Source organism: Pagrus pagrus (genome assembly GCF_965226575.1).
Source record: "Pagrus pagrus genome assembly, chromosome: 15".
Classification (NCBI taxonomy): domain Eukaryota; kingdom Metazoa; phylum Chordata; class Actinopteri; order Spariformes; family Sparidae; genus Pagrus; species Pagrus pagrus.
This window is the reverse complement of record NC_140199.1, coordinates 16,802,599-16,820,456: the sequence shown is the minus strand read 5'-3', so window position 1 is coordinate 16,820,456 and position 17,858 is coordinate 16,802,599. Positions and strand designations below refer to the sequence as shown.

The 17,858-nt window shown below is 41.6% G+C and overlaps 1 protein-coding gene across 1 annotated transcript in view; it reads right to left on the bottom strand.

The window, feature by feature from the left end:
• Positions 1-582: 582 nt before the first annotated feature.
• Positions 583-17,858, bottom strand: part of plpp4 (phospholipid phosphatase 4) — a 73,314-nt gene continuing 56,038 nt past the window's right edge. The window contains exons 5-8 of the mRNA XM_084375970.1: positions 14,308-14,371; positions 14,041-14,165; positions 6,071-6,241; positions 583-3,933 (exon numbers count right to left, since the gene is read on the bottom strand). Of these exons, the coding sequence (XP_084232096.1) occupies positions 3,725-3,933; positions 6,071-6,241; positions 14,041-14,165; positions 14,308-14,371 (569 nt within the window). The 3' untranslated portion in view covers positions 583-3,724. The remainder of the gene's footprint in view (positions 3,934-6,070; positions 6,242-14,040; positions 14,166-14,307; positions 14,372-17,858) is intronic.

Below are 17,858 nucleotides of genomic sequence, written 5' to 3'. Positions count from 1 at the left end.
TATAAGTGGTAAAACTACATATCAGTGCCTGATGTTTTTTTGTTATTAAATGCAATATATTTGGTGGTATCTTTATTTATTACAATTTTTTCCCTTTCTTTTTCTGTGATTTTGCCTGTTTTAATGCCTGATTGTCAAAGCACTTTGTAAACTCTGTTTTTAAAGGCGCTATATAAATTAGGTTAGGTAAATTACCTTTTTGGCCCGTGGAGAAAGTCCCCAGACAGCCTTAACAAAATTGCTAATTTGTGGGTTGTTGAGTTCGGAGACACTTTCATCAACTTTGCAAAATCTTGTTTCTTACAAATTCGTAATTGTTTGGGTCTTCTTTTTAATTCGGCAACCGTTATACATGAAGATATTTTGTTCTTTGTGTGAAAATCATTGTGTCCGGTTGTCAGCTGTCAACTTGTGATCAGATCACTAAGGATGGATGTTAATATCAGGTCTAAATAGGGCCTTTAAAAACGCCACTCTAAATACTTTTACGTTTCTACAGCACATGATGAGCGCTAACATGATGCTTAAAAGAAGTAGTATAATTGAAACACATTTCTTGGAAGAAAACATTTCCCTGCAGTCTTAAGCATACACACATTTATTGGAAACTCCCTAAACAAGAGTGCAACACAAGTGATGCAGAAAAGCACAACGCACACTTAAAACAGAGTTACATTCACACACATACACTCAACTGCCTCAGTAGCAATGTGCGATATGACAGCAGGTCTGTTGAAGCATGAATTCATTGAACTGAACTTGGGATATATCTCATTATACAAACGTCTGCCGCTGCATAATGTGAGATTGTTCTTTTGCATATAAAGAATCATTTAATAATATCTATGTTCTGAGTACAGGGAGGACATTTTCCATATAAACCTCCTTAAATCCTTGATTTGTTTCCACTGAAGTGGTGAATCCAAGTGAAGCGGCACGTTCCCATCGCAGCAACAAACATAGGCTCCAACGATCACACTTTGACAAGATACATTAGGCTCCTTTCTTCTGTTCATGGACACATTTTTACACAGCTGCAGTCCTTTATTGTACATAAATATAAACAGCAAAACACAGCTCAAATAGTTCTCAAGGCCAGACATGCTTATTCATAGAAAAGTCTTTTCTCACAAATGGAACTGGCATGCCATGAACAAAGATTCTTAAGTCTTACACTTTTTTCTTCAGACATCTATTCATTATAATTGTTAATTATTCATTATTCTTTAATATTTTTTCATATGCTTTTCTCCCATCAGTCCTTGGGAAGGTGAAATGATTGAAAAAAAATATCCACCACTGGTTGCCCTTGTGCATCTTATTAAGACATATGAATTATATTCATTTTTTTTCTTTCTCTGTAGAAAATTATTGAACGTTTATTTCAAAATGACACATCCAGCGTTTGAAAAAAGTGACACCTACCGCTAAAAAACTATCTATAGCACCAAATTAAAACAAATTATGGAATGATTTGAAGGAAAGTGGGGAACTAAAATGTTGATAAAGCAAAAAATACTCTTACAGACAAAACTTCTCAACAACGTTTTTTCCAATATGCACTGTACCAAACAAAATGACAAAGTACAAACATCAGGCTGCCAAGTCAGGCGAATGCAGGTCTATAGAACGTCATGAACGTGTGTCACAATCATTTTGTCTCCAAATCTGCCTCAAGATGTTAAAAATCTCACAGTCACAGGCCTGAGAGGGTCACAGGTTTCTCCTCAGTCAGCTCTCAGAGTCTCGTCAAGTCCCGTCACAGAGTCTGATGTGCAGAGTCGAGCGCCTTTTTCCCCCCTGGTGAAAGGTTTGTTCTTCCACAGTTTCATCCTGTATTGCATCAGTGTGGGATAGGCCTTTTCAAAAACCTGCACACATACACACACTGTGTAGAGAAGCTGCCAATGGGTTGCATTAGTGATAGAGGCATAATTGTGTCTGATTGGAGAAGCTTTCCTTGTCTGTTTCATCTGCTGCTCTCTTCACAAAGACTTTTGTCAGACAAATGCACAAACAGGCTTGACTCACACACTGAGGAGATAATAAAATTACAAAATAACCTTTTACATTTGGCTTGCTGTTCATTTCATATCATGCTCTTTTGATGTGTTTTCCAGTATTCACTTTTCAGTGCAAATATAGCATCTTTGCCTTTTTTTTCTTTTCAGCTGGGTACGGTAAGAGGTAAACAGAGATTGCACCTTCCCAATAATGTCACAGCAATGGCATAAAAAGACACAGTAACCTAGGCGACAAAATTATCTGTAATTTCGAACAAAACTTGTAAAAGGCTACAAATTGCTTTGTTGATGATTGGGACCCAGTAATCTGGCTATGTGTCATCGCTTTTAATAAAGCCTAACAGGGCGCATACAACCCAAGCAGGAAAAAATGAAAACAAATCTTTGGTGTATTCTCTGTTTCAACATGCTGTCCCTCAAATTAAGGCTGGAAATATTAATAAATAATGGAACATTTAGGAATGAATAATACATCAAAATCGCCGTCCAGGGTTCAGGCCTGTCATCTCCTGAATGCCAGATTGTCTATTTGTGGGGCTGGAGTGGGATGTGAAAGCCATTTGCGATGCTTGAGCAGTCCGTGGGGCACCTCATATAGTCCTAATGTGCTCATAAGGAGCAGCGGCTGACCTCCCATAATGAGAATTAATGCAGGATCAGATTAGAGTTTGCGCCTGTCCAGACACACTTCCGCTGAGGCATTCCCACCTGCCAGTTATTGATTGCACTCAATTTGGGTTCATATCCCCGTGCAACCTCTGGGAAGTAGGATGGTGACAAGGCGGGGAAGAGGAATGGGGAAATGGTGATATATGCAGGGTTGCATAAATATTCAAGCCCAAGGAGAATTATAGTAATAAAAAAGCTGTGAATGTAGAATAGCAGGGTTAGGGAACACTGGAAATTGTCATCGGCATGGACCAGTGCTTTTCTCCAAGAGTGTATAAGCTCTGTATGTGGCATAATGTTGCTATTGACAACCAAATATTATTGAAAAACGAGGAGATGTGAACCTAGAGCAGTGCTCCGAGTCTAAATCCAACACATTGGTGCCCTCTGAACTGCAGGGTGCATCTAAAAGTCTAACTAAAACACATAGAATGTTGTTGGATTCTGGCACTAGTCGCTATCAAATCCCATAATTGTTTTTTAATTGTTTAACATAACATATCCCAATAGTTTAACTGCTTTGATTTCATGGTTTAATTGCTGTGACATTTCATGGGATTTCTCGGGGTCCACCCCCTATTTGCTGCCCTAATCCTGTAACAGCCGAATGTTCAGTAAACTCCAGCATTAAACAACCTGTCTGACACATTTCTCATTATGCAAAAGATTCCAGCAAAAACTGGCAATATTTTCATCTTCCTCCACACCCATTAGTAAGACTTGTTTCCTCAGGTTTTTAAACATGTTTTCCTCTCTTCACTCTCAGCGGTGATGTCCCATATTCGTAGGTTCTTCTCATACATCACATCTAAATATAGACTTTCACGGCTGCTGAGCAAGAACCAGATATAAAAATAATAAACACAAAAGAATGTAGGTGTCACCGAGACTGGTTTCTAACAGGAATGAGTGGGTGAGGTGTATTACTGTCCACTGGAATGTATACAGTTCTCAGTCAGTCACTGAGAAGAGAGAGGTGGGCTCGGAGGCTTGGTTAGGGTGTTGGGGGGAGTCTCGGTGGTGGCCACTAGTCATACTGGCCCTTCAGTCAAGCCCTCCAGGGGGAGGGTGGTGGCATTGTCAGTGGGCTGCGGGTCATCCTGGGGATGCGAGGGTGTGTGGGCGGCGGCAGCCAGACTGGCGTAAGGCAGGTGGCAGTCCATGTGCAGGAAGGGTGGGTAGTGCTGGCGATAGCAGATATAGGCAAACAGCAAGCCGATCACTCCTCCAACAACGGCGTCTGCAAAGTCACAAAAACACATATATTTTAAGGTATGCATCTTGGTTAATTTAAGCCTGTGAGGAGGAAGAAAAATAACACCCGCTCTCAGTCAATTAGCCATTTATGTGCAAGAGCGTTCCAGTGAGCATTCATCATTCCCGGCTAGTTAAGAGTGTGATGGAAGTAAACTGAAAGGCTAAGAGATGAATCTGTTCTGCTGAGCACAGGGCTAACTCGCCTCTGGACAAGCTGTCTCTGTCACTTTGTCATCTATGCTGAAGAGTTTCTTATTAAACCAGGTCCCCTTTAAGCTATAATGCATCATATAATATCGCAGTGCCGTGGTGAATATCAAGCCTATATTGGTGGGTATAGATCAAAATGACATGGCCAGCTGGTGGCCACAGCAGCTGAAGTAGAGGTTTCCATAACATCAAAATCATATTTCTTCACAGGTCTCACCAAACTGCCTTTATTTTCTCCTTCTGGGTGAAATGAACTATGATACAACATCGATTTCCACCGTTGAGAAGCTAAACAATGCATGAGCTTGCTCTGTGATTGTTTCATCGACTCCTGTCAGCTGAATTTAATAGACTGTGACTTGATGCAATATATTAGTTCGGTGGCCTCATTGAGACAGTGATTGGAAGCCCAGCCCTATCCCCCCTTAGAGGAGAGAGTGCACCTTCAAAGTGCAAAGGGATGGTGAGAATATTAGTATCCATCCAGCATGGCTCAGCAGCCTGGCTAATGGGGGCTCCCAGCTTGTGTTTACACCAAGTGCAGATTGGGGCCCTTCATGTTTAATGGGCTGCACCATTGCTGCTTACTAACAGTCTACTGGGGAGAGGGTGGAGGAAAAGTATGTGTAAAGCTAAGAAATACTAAGAGGACTGGGAGAGTGGTCAGCTTGCATTGAACAAATTAGGAACTGGCTGCTAGTTAACCATTAGTTCATGAGGAACTCCTAATCCAAATAATAGAGTAGACCTAGCTAATGATTAGTTAGTTAAGAAATGAGGGAAGAAAGAATCAGGAACGAAGACGACTGGTGAAGTCATGATTAAGTCCTATCCATTTAGGTGAACCCAAGATGCTCAGTTACATTGGTGGCAGCAGTGTTTCTTTTTCTGCGGGCTGCTGGTTTTTCTCTCAATCGTGTCGTCATTATTTGGATTTTCTTAGTTAGTTTCTCAGTACAGCTGGCAGGCTAACTTTGTTTCAAGCTACGGACATGTGATGCAGAGGTGGCAACCCTTTTTTAAGCCAGCAAAGGGATATATGTCGATGGTGATGGTGGAGAGTTTTCTTGGCTGGGTGAGACAGAGGATGCAGTCAGAGTGGAAACATCAGTTACTAACTATTATCTATAGTCCTCCATTAGTAATTATAAGGGAACTACTTATCAACCATTCATCAGATATCAAGTGCCTACTCAGAATTTTGTGTCCCTTATTGTAAAGTGTTACATGTCACTGCTATATCTAACTACTACGTATGTATGTGTTTGTATGTGTATGGTTATTTTTGATGTAAATAAAATCCTGTTTTTTAAAAGACCTGCTCTGCTCTCCAGGAACATATGGCTCTCTAAAACTAATTAACACCATATGACAGAGCTGTCATCATGTTACCATGTTTTCTCTCCCACACCCCCACCCACATATGCATTCCCTTCCCTCCATCCCCCCCAAGTCTCATTCTATTTCTTTCAGAACAGATATGAAACATTGAAGCTTGTAATTGTAATTTTTCTTCCAAGGCTGCTCAATTAATTGGTACCTCACTGTCATGTGAGCATTATTCTTTAGCTGACAGAAAACAGCCTCATAAGACACAATTTTCAGTCTGTTGGCAAATAAGCAAGCTGTCCAGCTTTTTTTAAGCCTTCCTTGACTTGTCAGGCATGCTGATTAAGATAAAAATGTGATAACAGTAATCACCCCCAGCTTTCCTTATAAATGTGTCTGTATAGTAATTATAAAGATGCCCAGAGCCAGGTGTAATGGAAACAGACTTCCGCACAGCAATCCCTCTCAGGCTGACACCAGCAGATTTAACACTGTGTAAGTCTAGAAGACGCAGCTTTTAGTTCACACTAATTGTGATTGTTGCAGGAAACTCATATTCATGAGTCGGAGCTGTCACCGACCTTGCCAGTGGTGTTTGTAGTCGCAGGTCCGGGATAAAGCGATCATCATAGCGCTGTAGAGAGGCAGCACCATGGCGCAGAGACGCCAGCTACGCCCTCTACCCTGATCCGTAAAACACTGCAGCTTGCCCGCCAGGTAGAAGGAAGTGAAGCCAAGACCAGAGAATGCAACTAGGAGGCAAGAAGAGAGGGCTGTCAAGCATTCAGATAAGAGACTCTCATCCTCTCTGTGGCTGTGGAATCAAACTGTGACACATGATGGACAAGTGTGCAACAGGTGACAGTGCAAATAATAAAATCAACGACATACTGAAAACCTAAAGGTAAAAAAATATATTTTAAACAGATTCCTTTGTGAAGAAAGCAGATGGGAGATTTGCAGCATGTCCACTGCCACCTACTCGCAGGTAAGCTCACTGAGGGATATAACAGGCTGTTAGGGATATACCTCTGTACTAAATCTGTGTGTGACAGGTGGCTGAAAGCAAACAAACAGCCAGATCTACACAGCTGTACTATGCACAACCCACACACTGAAGGAGACTAACTTTGCGATGTGCATACTCTTGCATTCTTTTGTGTGTGGCATCAGTTTGCATCCCTGAGTCAACCCACGGTACAAAATTAGATTCTCTATGACTGGTTTCTAGGCAAACACTGCCTAACTGAGATAAGAGAGAGACTATGTCAGTCCCAAATGACACCACATGTCAAGATTAGTATGGAGCTGATACATTCATAAATATTTTAATGTTGTCCAGCAGCTCTCCTCTGCTCAGGTCCACCTCTGACCTGAGAGCTTGAGGTCACAGTGAAAGCAAAAGCCCTGCTGTGGCTGCAGGCCATGCTCTGCTCAGGGTGGTCTGTGTCTTAGCTGATGCTGGATCGTGAGAGAGAAACAGTGGCGGTGTAATCGTACGAATTAAAGGTTGTGTGATGGAGCCGTAAAATGTGTCGCTGAGACAGGGTCATTAGTTTACTGCCGCAGCAGGCCAAACAGCACCCATCAGCACCCATCAGCTGCCCATTTGTCACTCAAGCCAGAACCTGGCCGAGAATACTAAAGACAGCAGGACACGTGTGTTGCCTGTAGAGAGAGAGAGAGAGAGAGAAAGAGAGAGAAGGGACAATGGGGGAAAAGGGCAGAGATAAGAAATCCAGCTGTTTCCGTGGCCGTCCTGCTGTCAGGGAGAAGAGTCTGGCTGCATTAAGAAGTCCGCATTTTCCATTAGGAAATTCACACCGATATATTAGCTGGCTGGCATAGGCAGATATTGGGAAAAAAAAAAAAAAAAAGGTATGGAAATAACTGGAAATGATATAATGTTCTTGCTTTATTGCATTTCTGCCTTAAAATTGAGTCCGGTTTTGAGCACTTGAGCAGGACTGAATCTAATGTGGGATTTTGGCTGCTTTCCACAAAGGTGTGTATGGTGTACTGTATGTTTTCTTGTTGTTGCTACCCAGCCAACATATTCATGTAAACGTGTGTGGGCTCTATAAATGCAAGAATAGCCTCTAGGAGGATACATGGAAACATTTCTGCTTATCTATCTATCTATCTATCTATCTATCTATCTATCTATCTATCTATCTAATGTATCTCTGCAAAGACTGGTGTTCTGTGCACACAGCTACATTCTTTAACTATACAGTAGGTTGTAGAGGCTTGCATGGGAATGAAAGAACACATCTTGTAAATGTGCACCTGAAACAAGCTGAGCGGTGGACTGGAAAAAGCTGGAAAACACACTGGAGCTGTACAGGTAAAACAGCAGAAGCGTAAAATTAGCGATAAATGCGATAAATTGTACTAGAAATGTTATCGGGCAAAACCAACACAGGGTTACGTGCTTACATGCATTCAAAGTATCCATGTCATTATCATTTATGAGCAGTATGAGCATAAAAGTGGCCATGCAGGAAGGCTTAACATGTGTAGGGTGAGTTAACAAGATTAGCAAAAATGCACAGAGTCCAAGTTAGGATGCTGTACAACAAGTGAAACAGAACGGGATTATTTGTTAGACCTTTTTGACATATACTCAAAAGTAGTGCACTTGATGGAAACACCAGATAAAGTTAGATTAAACCATCCAGCAGTTGTTCAGACATTTTGCTCAGAACCCAAAAATGTCAAACTGATGGTCATGTTAGTGGACTGAGCGAGCGACTGTAATAGTGCGTAGGGATCATCCTCTGGGGACGATGAATGTCTGTACATAATTTCATACCAATACATCCGATCGTCATTGAGGTATTTTTATTCTGGACCAAAATAGTTGATCATCCACAGAGCGCAAAATGTAGCAATGGCTAAAAACAGTACACCAACATCTCTGATTGACACCTGTACAGTTAACATGAACAGGCTACATTTGATGTTAAGCAAACTGAACACAAATTGCAAGCTCATGTTGCCGACTGTATTGGCCTCTTGGGTGGTTATACAACCTCACCTGCGAGAGAACATATGGTGTTTTAAGGTTGCAAGATCAAATTTGGCCAATGGGTCCTTTTTAATAGCTTAAGATTTAAAGTTGCCACTAGTTGATAGCCATTTGGAAACTAAATTCACCGAGGGCAGGATGAATCAAGTTAATAAATTCAGCCAGTTAAATCAATCCATATGGAGAGCAGGGAAGATATGAAATATGCTAAAAAATTAATTAGCACCCTGTGGTATATAAAATCCTGCACATAGTCGTCATCATCACCCACAAAGTGCACCGCATGGGTTGAATAGAAAACAAGACATTATTTTTGTCTCAGTTCATCAGTCCAATCCTTCTGTTCAGAGGTCACGAACAAGCCATGAGAGATCCTCAGCATCCCCCAACACCCATCCATCTCACTTCTGGACAACCTCTTGTCATTTCCAATCACACAGCAGCTCACACCATTCATTTTAATAGCTTTAACCATAGCTAAGATGATTACATTACTCATTCGGATAGATGGAACTAAATTATCCATGAACCACTGACTCAGTCTGCTGACTGAACACTTTAAACTTGGGAGAACTCGCTGCAGTTTTACATAACAATATCACACGTTTTTCGATGCACCTGCTCTCACGTCTTACAGTTGCTCTTGAGGTGATCCAGCGATTAACTTCAAACGCAGAGATAAATGCATATTTATACATTGCTTATTGTGGTTTTCCTTCCTTTCCTTCCTTCTCTTCTTTGTTGTGAGGACAGTGCACAATGTGAATCCAGCAATCAGTGTTAATCCAGACAGAAGAACAGAAAGTAACTGTAAATGAAACTGTTTACAATATTCTACCAGCTATTCTGTTGGTCTGTTGATTTATTTTTAGATTTGTGACACAGATATGAATAAAAGAAAAATGAATAATATTGTAGCAGTAAATGTGCATGGTTTATTTCCACTCTGCACACAGACAAATGATATGTTTGCAGACACAGTGAGTCAACATCTTAAGGATTACACTAATATAAAAAGCTTTGATTCTTTGCATAATACATGAGTGGGGACGGCAAGTACGTGTCGCTCACGCGCATCTACACCCACAGAGACACACAAACTACAAATTACAGCAGCATAATTAACCAAGTCAATATATGTGCAGGGTGATACAATGAGTACTATGTGTACCTGATAACAACTTCAGCATGCTCCCCGAGAGGCAGCAGGAGTCCCAGAAAGGCCAGAGGACAGAGAGGAGGCCAACAAAGTGAAAAAAACAACTCAGTAATGAATCCGCGTGATGCATTTAAAAAGCCTTGAAGAGTAATCCTCCTGAGACAAAACAAAGATGGCTTATGAGAGTGATGAGTGCAGGGCGATTGTTTTTCATCTTCAAACAAACACGAGGTTTGTTCAGAGGTTGCAAGTGAAGGGGAGCCAAGTGTGAATGCAAGTTTCAGAAGAGGTAGGTATTTCTGTGAGCACGGCAGAACTGTGAACACAGTGGTGACGAGAAATGAAAAGATAAAAAAAAGTAAGATGGATGTCTTGGGTAGAGCAGTATGATAAATTGAAAGTGACTAAGTCGTCAGGGGTCTAACATACTTTAAAGTGTTGCACAATTTATTCTTATACTCGACTAACATTCCTGCACTAAAATCCAATTCGAGTTTTGAGTGAAATATCTCAACAAATGTTGGATGCACTTCCATGACAACTGGTACAGATATTTATGCTCTGCTCAGAATAAATTATAATGACTTTGTTGACTTTTAATCTAGCGCCATCATCAAGTCAGAACTTTAATTTGACCAATACTTTGATTTAAGCAGAAATCCTTCAAAACTGGTGACATTCCCATCGGCCTCAGCTACTTTATGGATACTACTACTAGGCGTCTCTCAATCAAAATAATGAAAACAAAAGACATAGTTTCACGATGTTGTGAAGGAGCATGGGATCGTGGGAGTTGTTCTCTTTGCTGTTAAATGGGGCTCCCTAAAAACTTGGGTGTGGTTCTGCAGGACGTAGCAGTGCATGCTTCAGCAAGCTCTGTGACTGTTTCGGCCCATGGTCTGAGTGCACACTTTTTCAATCATTTGTGTATTTGACCTACATGGAAGGTGATACTCTGCCTTGTAAGACAGTTTGGTTGGTTTTATGAGGAGTTTTCTACTGGAAAGCCTTTTGAAAAGGTAGGTCTTTAGGTGACGAAGTATAAAAATGCTCAAATGAAATGGTTTTTGTACGGTGAGATGGCTCAGTAAATGATGATGCACATTAGAAACTGGGGTAAAACAAAAATGAACAGACGGGCATTCACTCGATGGAGAGCGCCGGTGTTGCGTCAGAGTCTGTTCCCCTGCTGATATGTATTTCCCCTTACCACTGGACCTTACCAAACAGTAAAACACCAGCATTCATTCCAGTAGCGAAACCTGCCCACTTATTAATAAAACCGGACATTTAACGCTGCCTCTTCATCGCACTGAGATCAGGATTTCTAGATCAAATTGGGTTTCTTTCTGTTGTTTATCTGTTTTGAACTGTAGCCAGGCTGCTAGCGGTAGCCATGTTGCTGAGCACCACTGTGCCCAGGTACAGCCCCACAGAGCAGCTACTTTGACTGTAGGCTCTGAGCCATGTTAAGATGAGGTTTGAAGCATGAAGGAACAGGTGATGAAAGGGGATGTGAATCGGAAGCCACAGTAAACTTCTTCTGTTGAGCCTGGAATGTTTCTGACAGGTGAACCCACGGAGGAGATCTTTTATAGCAGATAAGTGTTGTTTCAAACTCCACAGGTTGGCTGGGGATTCAAAGAGTGGAGTCATGCTCTGGTCAAAACCTCTGCAAAGTCTAATGATTTTGGTACTTCATGTCTCTTTAACTTTCTCCCCTTTACCTACTGTTGAAATATCTATCGTTGAACTGCAGCTAGCGGCTCTGTTTTCTACCTCCCAGTCATCTCCCTCTCTCAATTTGACCTCTGACCCCTGCAGGGACCAGCGTGACACCCCTCTCCCTCTCATCAGAAGTGATGCATATTAACCAGCCACTTAGGCACTGAGTCAGTTTCCACCATTAACATACAAAAGCCCAACAGGAACTCATTATTGGCTCTTTATAATTGCCACAGCACTCCTACACAAGCTGTTCCTCAACCTCTTCGGACACTCGTACGAACTGAAATGTGCCTGAGTGGGTTATAGGAAACACATGGGAGCACAGTTAGCAGAGCTCTAATTGAGGTTATGTGATGGACATTCCAAGCTATGGTTAATTTATGATAGATAGTCGTGCATAAGTGAAAGAAGCTTTGTGTAGATTCGAAGATGTGATTAGTTCGCTCTCACAGGATTCATTATTATTTTTAAGTGTGTATTCATTTATCATAACTAATGGCTTAATAAGCACAAGGGGGGATGGTGAGATGAATACGAATAAGGAGGAGATCATTTAGGGCTATTGCTTTCGGGCCTGCTTGCTGTACCGCTGTGTCTATATCAGTGCAGTGGGTTCAAGGGAGTTGGTATTTATCTGTTTGTGTTTCTCTTTCTGGGACCTGTCTCCTCCACTTTCTGTTACTTTGCTTTGAGGTGAAGAGAGTAAATCAAATCACAGAGAACCCGAGCGGCTTTAAAAACTTTGAAATGCAATAATAGTTTGTGCGCTTTAAAAAATAACTGTCATCAAACACTAAAGCCTGGATTTTTATTTTTGTCCTGGCTGATTCTGATGGATTAGTTTCGGTCTTATTTTTACCATGCAGATTATGTTACACCCCTGTGGGACAGGGAACAGTCTTTGAATGCAACACGGTTTTTCGACCTGTCTTTCCAGTTTCATACCAGCCAGAAATGATGTTGCATTACGTCCAGATGCCACTTTGAATATGGCTGCATTCACTCTTGCCATCTTCCTAACCCTATCCCCTGACATTCGTCTGGGTTAAATCTCTAACTTAAGCGCGCTCCAACAAGCGTTGTCCTGGTGGAAAGGGACACAGACAGGAAATTGGATTTCTTCTGCTTGCAAGACGTGCAGGCATATGGGTGCTCCCTGTGTCCCTGTCGCGCGCTTCTCTCAATCACTTTCCCACTCACAGAGCAACAACATAAGGCTATTAGAGCTGTCTCACAGATGAATGTAATCCATACACAGCACGGCAGTGAATTACAGAGCAATGTCCCTCGCTGCCATTTCTAATGGGATACAGGCAGCACTTCAAAGCATTTCTTTCTTAAAGCAGGTGTCTGAGAAGCTCTAAAGTGCGATGTGCTAAAATTTTAAATCAGAAAGAACCATGAAATTACAGCCGTCTTTAACATTAAATGCATTTTCACTATCTACGCCATCTTATCCGTGAAAGTATCTTGCTGTGTTGCTTTTACACGGGCAGACCAATTAATCCCAATGTTTGATTTCAAGCCTTTTGTAGACGAGTTTAAGGCAGTCACACTCACAGCAGGATGGAAATTGGCCACATTCACAAGCCATTTCACAATTTTGTTTCTTACACACACACACACGACCTCCACGTCCGAGCAATACTTCTCCCTGAACTCACACGTAACATTTTCAGATTAATTAGAATATAAAATACCATTTCTTTCTTTTCAACCTGTCACATTTAAATGCTTATGTAAACATTCCTGCACTACTTTTTGCAATTACCGTGTGAATGTGCATCTACAGTGGAAATGTAATAAAGCAAAGCAAACTATTTGAAAATCAAGCCTGCCACCATCATGGTTACAGCTTACTGGAAGATGAAGATATATTTTTCATTTTAAATAACAGATAGCAGCAGGTTCAGTGTAATTACAGCGTAAGCAATTCACGGTGGGTGGACTTTTCTGAGTCACACAGTCGTAGGAGAAAGAGAGAAAAGAATGTTCAGTGCTCAGTGGCAGCAAGGTAATTAAGTTTTGTTTTCAAGGTATCTTCTCAAAAGCAATCTCTCGATGGGCGATGCACCATATAATACTGAGTCAACATCTGTGTGGCCCACATACCACTGAACATTCATCTGCTGGACAACAGAAAAACATGTGAATTATTTAACCAGCCGCCAAAGGAAAAACAGCTTGGAAACGAACATGGTTGAAAAGAAGTCCGGTGGCCCGCGTTGGTCTGCACAGCAGGAGGTGAGATGAAGCTGGAAACAGCAGGCGTGCATCCGCAAATCATTCTTACACAAGTTGAAGAAGATTGAATATGCTCGACTCAGGCGACCAAACCCACGAGCATCTCGACAAGCTGCATCAGGATGAGTTTTAAGTTCTAATTACCTTTGAACAGAGGAAGCAACAAAGTCATCACTTTAAAATGAAGTGAAAACCTTGTGCAGTCCTCGCCCAGTCAGACGACATGGACGTGGACGTGGATACGGACGTGCTCAAAGAATCAAAATCACACTGAATAAATAGCTACAGTTGCATGCAGTTTTAATGAGTCATTGTGTGAGTATGATGTCTTTTGGCGTTGTGTTGCAAGCGCTGGCAGCGATCTGCCCCGACTGATTATTGGCACTCACAGGAGGAATGGCTGCTGGGGAAACTCTTGCGTCCCTCGGAGACTAGATCTGGATCCCCGGTGCACAGCATCTTCACATTCACTTGTCCGTCAGGGAAACAACGCTGGAAGTAATCAGGCCTGGGTCTGAAAATCAAAAACACGAGCAGAAAGAATTCAGTTTGTTCGTCAAAAGATTCAAGCCAAAGCTGAAAAATGTGAGATTCAGATTCACATTCACATGTAGCATCGCTAGATAGAGACAGAGCCATCAATTTGTTTAGCGTACCTGCCAACGATCAGCTTGATTGTATTTGTGAAGACTCCGTTCAGGGCGAGTGCCAGGGACACAGCTGGAGAGGGAAGATTGCCACACACAGTCAAACAGGCATCTTTGTTGAAATGTGATACAGACAAACATTTTCAGTGTAACTAACAGTCACAGAAACGCTGTGGGGAAAAATTATGATCAGTGCAGTACAGGTTGTTGCAGGGTGCCCTCTCTTCTGACACAATGTACAAATAAAACAGCCAATTAAGTTCATGGGAACTTCCCTTGCAGCTGGACAGATGGCTGTCAGGATTTATGAGTGAAACCGCTCATGATTTCTAAACAGCGACAGCAGCTAGCAGCTGTTCGACGTAAGTTTCAGAGAGAGAGAGAAACACGTATATTAATGCATTGGAAGTCGTTTGTGCAGCCAAATGAAACGAAGCTCTGACTTTTTGCAAATTGCTCCTGTGGTGCACACACTCGGCTTCATCGGCACAGTGGTCTTTTGAGCTAAATGCTAACATTAAAGATGCAAACATGTTGATGATGTTTTAGCATGTCTACATTTGCCAGTTTAAACACAAAGTAAAGCAGAGGTTGATGGGAATGAAGCAGTGCAATTATTCAGTTATTAACCAAGGCACTGAACAAATTGAAATTGAATTGAAAGTCAGGGAATCACCAAAGGTACTGTATTACAATTCGTCCTGAGGGAAACGTGGATGTTTCCATGGCAATCCATCCAAATGTTATCAAAGTTACAAATGTGAACCTCGTGGTGGCACTAGAGGAAAAGTCAGGATATTCTCAAAAGTCACTAGCCTTTGCCCTCTGGGCACCATGAATGTCTGTAAATGCAAGCAACATGTTGCATGGTGATTCATGCAAATGTTGCTGAGGTATTTCATTCTGGACCAGTGGTGGACAAACAGGCCCTATCCCAAATCCTTGAGGAGGGTCTCGCAGACATTATGAGATCATGAACACATTGCATAAGAGACTTTCAGACCACAGTCAAAGGGTTGTGATGTTACAGATGGGGTTACTGTGCTCTAGAATATAGACAAATAGGTAGATATTCAACTGGTAGAGAAAAGTCCTCCCACATTGGTGGTGGTAGAATTAACCTACTTAGATCCTATCTGACTGTAAAGCAATTACAGCTTGGTCCAACCTTAGTAATGGAAGGCAGGAGGGCTGCTGTTAGTTCACAGGTAGGTATTGCTCTGTAACGTTACATTCATTTGATTAGCACTGAAGCAAACCACCAGGGCTCATCATTAGCCAGAGTTCCTGCCCGCATAGCTTAATCCCAGTAGTCCGCAGGTCAATTGAAATCACCCCGTGTCGCCAGAGCTCAAATGTATTATCTTCCTGAGCGGCAGAGAGCAGCACAGTGTCAATGTTATTTAACAGCTTGTTAATTTGGGCAAACTGTGTGCAGATCACATAAAAAAGCCCAAAATGAGACATGTTCTGTTTGACCAGTTGAAAAATTGGGACATTAAATTGCAATGTGTTCCCTTCAGACAAGGCTTAGCACTTACTGTATAAAACTATCGCATTGTCTCATTTACTGTACAGTCCAGCCTTGGGAAGTTTGCTGATGATCGTTAAAGTATTAATTAACTCTTGTGCTGGCTCGAAGCCGACAGCAGCACTGTCATAATTTTGGCAGTCCATTTATTTGCACTTACGCCTGTGTGTGAAACTCCTGAAGGCGGATGTGCCAGTTTCTGCCAGTTAGCTGGAGTAGCGTGTCTGATCATAGTAACTCGTAAAAGAGAGATGCTCGGACCTTGTGGCATATTTGGGCTAATATACAGTAAGCCTGTGGATTGTGTATTCATGCCTTGACACTGCATTCCTACTCCTGATAAAGGCTGTTCACCCTTGGTATCAACATGCATCCTGTGTGATCTGATCACAAGTGGTCAGCTTTAAGTACTAGTGTGAACACTTCCAAGGCACATTGAGGACGCATTTGAGATTGGACCACTCAGACCACATTCAGAGGTGGTCTTGGCCGCATGTGACCACGTTCCTTTGGTAGTGTGTAGGCACATGTGTCCTGGGCCACTCTGAAGGACCGCCTACTCAACTGATGTCCTCTGTAAAACGAGAAGAAGCCACACCAACGTGCAGAATGGCTTATACACTGCCTGATTTCCATGTGGTTCACTGTAATGTAAATTACCTGTGTGGGCTCTCTTAACCGATGTTAATGTCTTAGCCAACGTTAGCAGCAGATGTTTGTGTTCAAACTGTTTCAACTAAGCGCTGAACTAGTAAGCAATATCCCCAGACTCCCTTAACCATTAGTATGATTTTAAGAGTTGTGTTGTGAAGAGAAACATAACAAACTTTTGTGAAACGGCTATGGCAAATTCTAAATCATTCATGCCTTCTTGTAAATTCGGCATTAAATGCACAACATTAAGTTGTTTCTGTCCTTGTGTCAGTTTGTTGCGGCATCACTGTACCAGCCTGTCTGTTTCCATGTCTCAAGTGTGTCTTACCTCCCAACATTTAACAGTTTAGCCTTTATACTAACTTTATGAGCGAAGACAACATTTTATTAACATATATATTTATAAATATAGTCAACAGCAACTAATAATGGCAACAGTTTTGACGCCTGTGGAGAAAATCCTCAGACATCCTTTAAAAATCTTTATAAACTACTACAAATAAACTTTTGTAGACAGCATTATAAAAATGCTGTCTACAAAAGCTCTAAACTATTTGAGCCATCTGGTTAATTTGGCAAATCTTATGCATGAATATGTTTCTTTCTTTGTGTAAAAAACATTTGTTTGTTCTGTTTGTTCCAGTGATGTACTTGCTAATTTGCATATAGAGCAGGGAGGCGAGAGCCGCATGTGGAGATGCATTTAATGCCAAGTGTGAACCGATGGTTTTGAAGCTGTCCACTTGTCATCAGATAACTCAGGACGGATGGTCTGAATACCCTCTTTGTGTCTGGCTGTGATTGGTCTGTGCTGCTTTAGGACTTTGCTTGTGCCTCTGGTCACCCAAAATTGGTTTTGTACTTACCCCGGGGTTTAGTGATTGCAGTAATTTCAGGAAAAATAATAGCGCTATTGAGTGAAGACAGTTATAGTGCCAACACTTCACCAAAGCCCTCGTCATTCAGCAGCAGGATGGCCCAGTAGTGTAAAGCTAAACATACTAGGATATTTAAACTCATTAAACCAAATTAGCAGGGACCAAACAAACGCCGCCTCATTGTCTGACTAACTGGAGGATTACTCCCTCCACACACACCAAATAATAAAGTGGCTGCACGCTATGAGAGCTCACACTCAGTTTATGAATAATATCCTTCATGCTTTGTAACCAAAATAAAAAATAATCACCACAGACTCATCTTAGCGTGCAGTCTTTCGGAAAATAAAAGCAAATCAAAAGAATTGTTGCATTATAATATGACTGATAGATAATCACACAATTAAGCTGCAGTGTTTTGGGAATGATAAAGGATTATTAGACAACTCTACAAAGAGAACATTGTGTTGTCTTTACGCCAAAGAGAAGTGAAGATG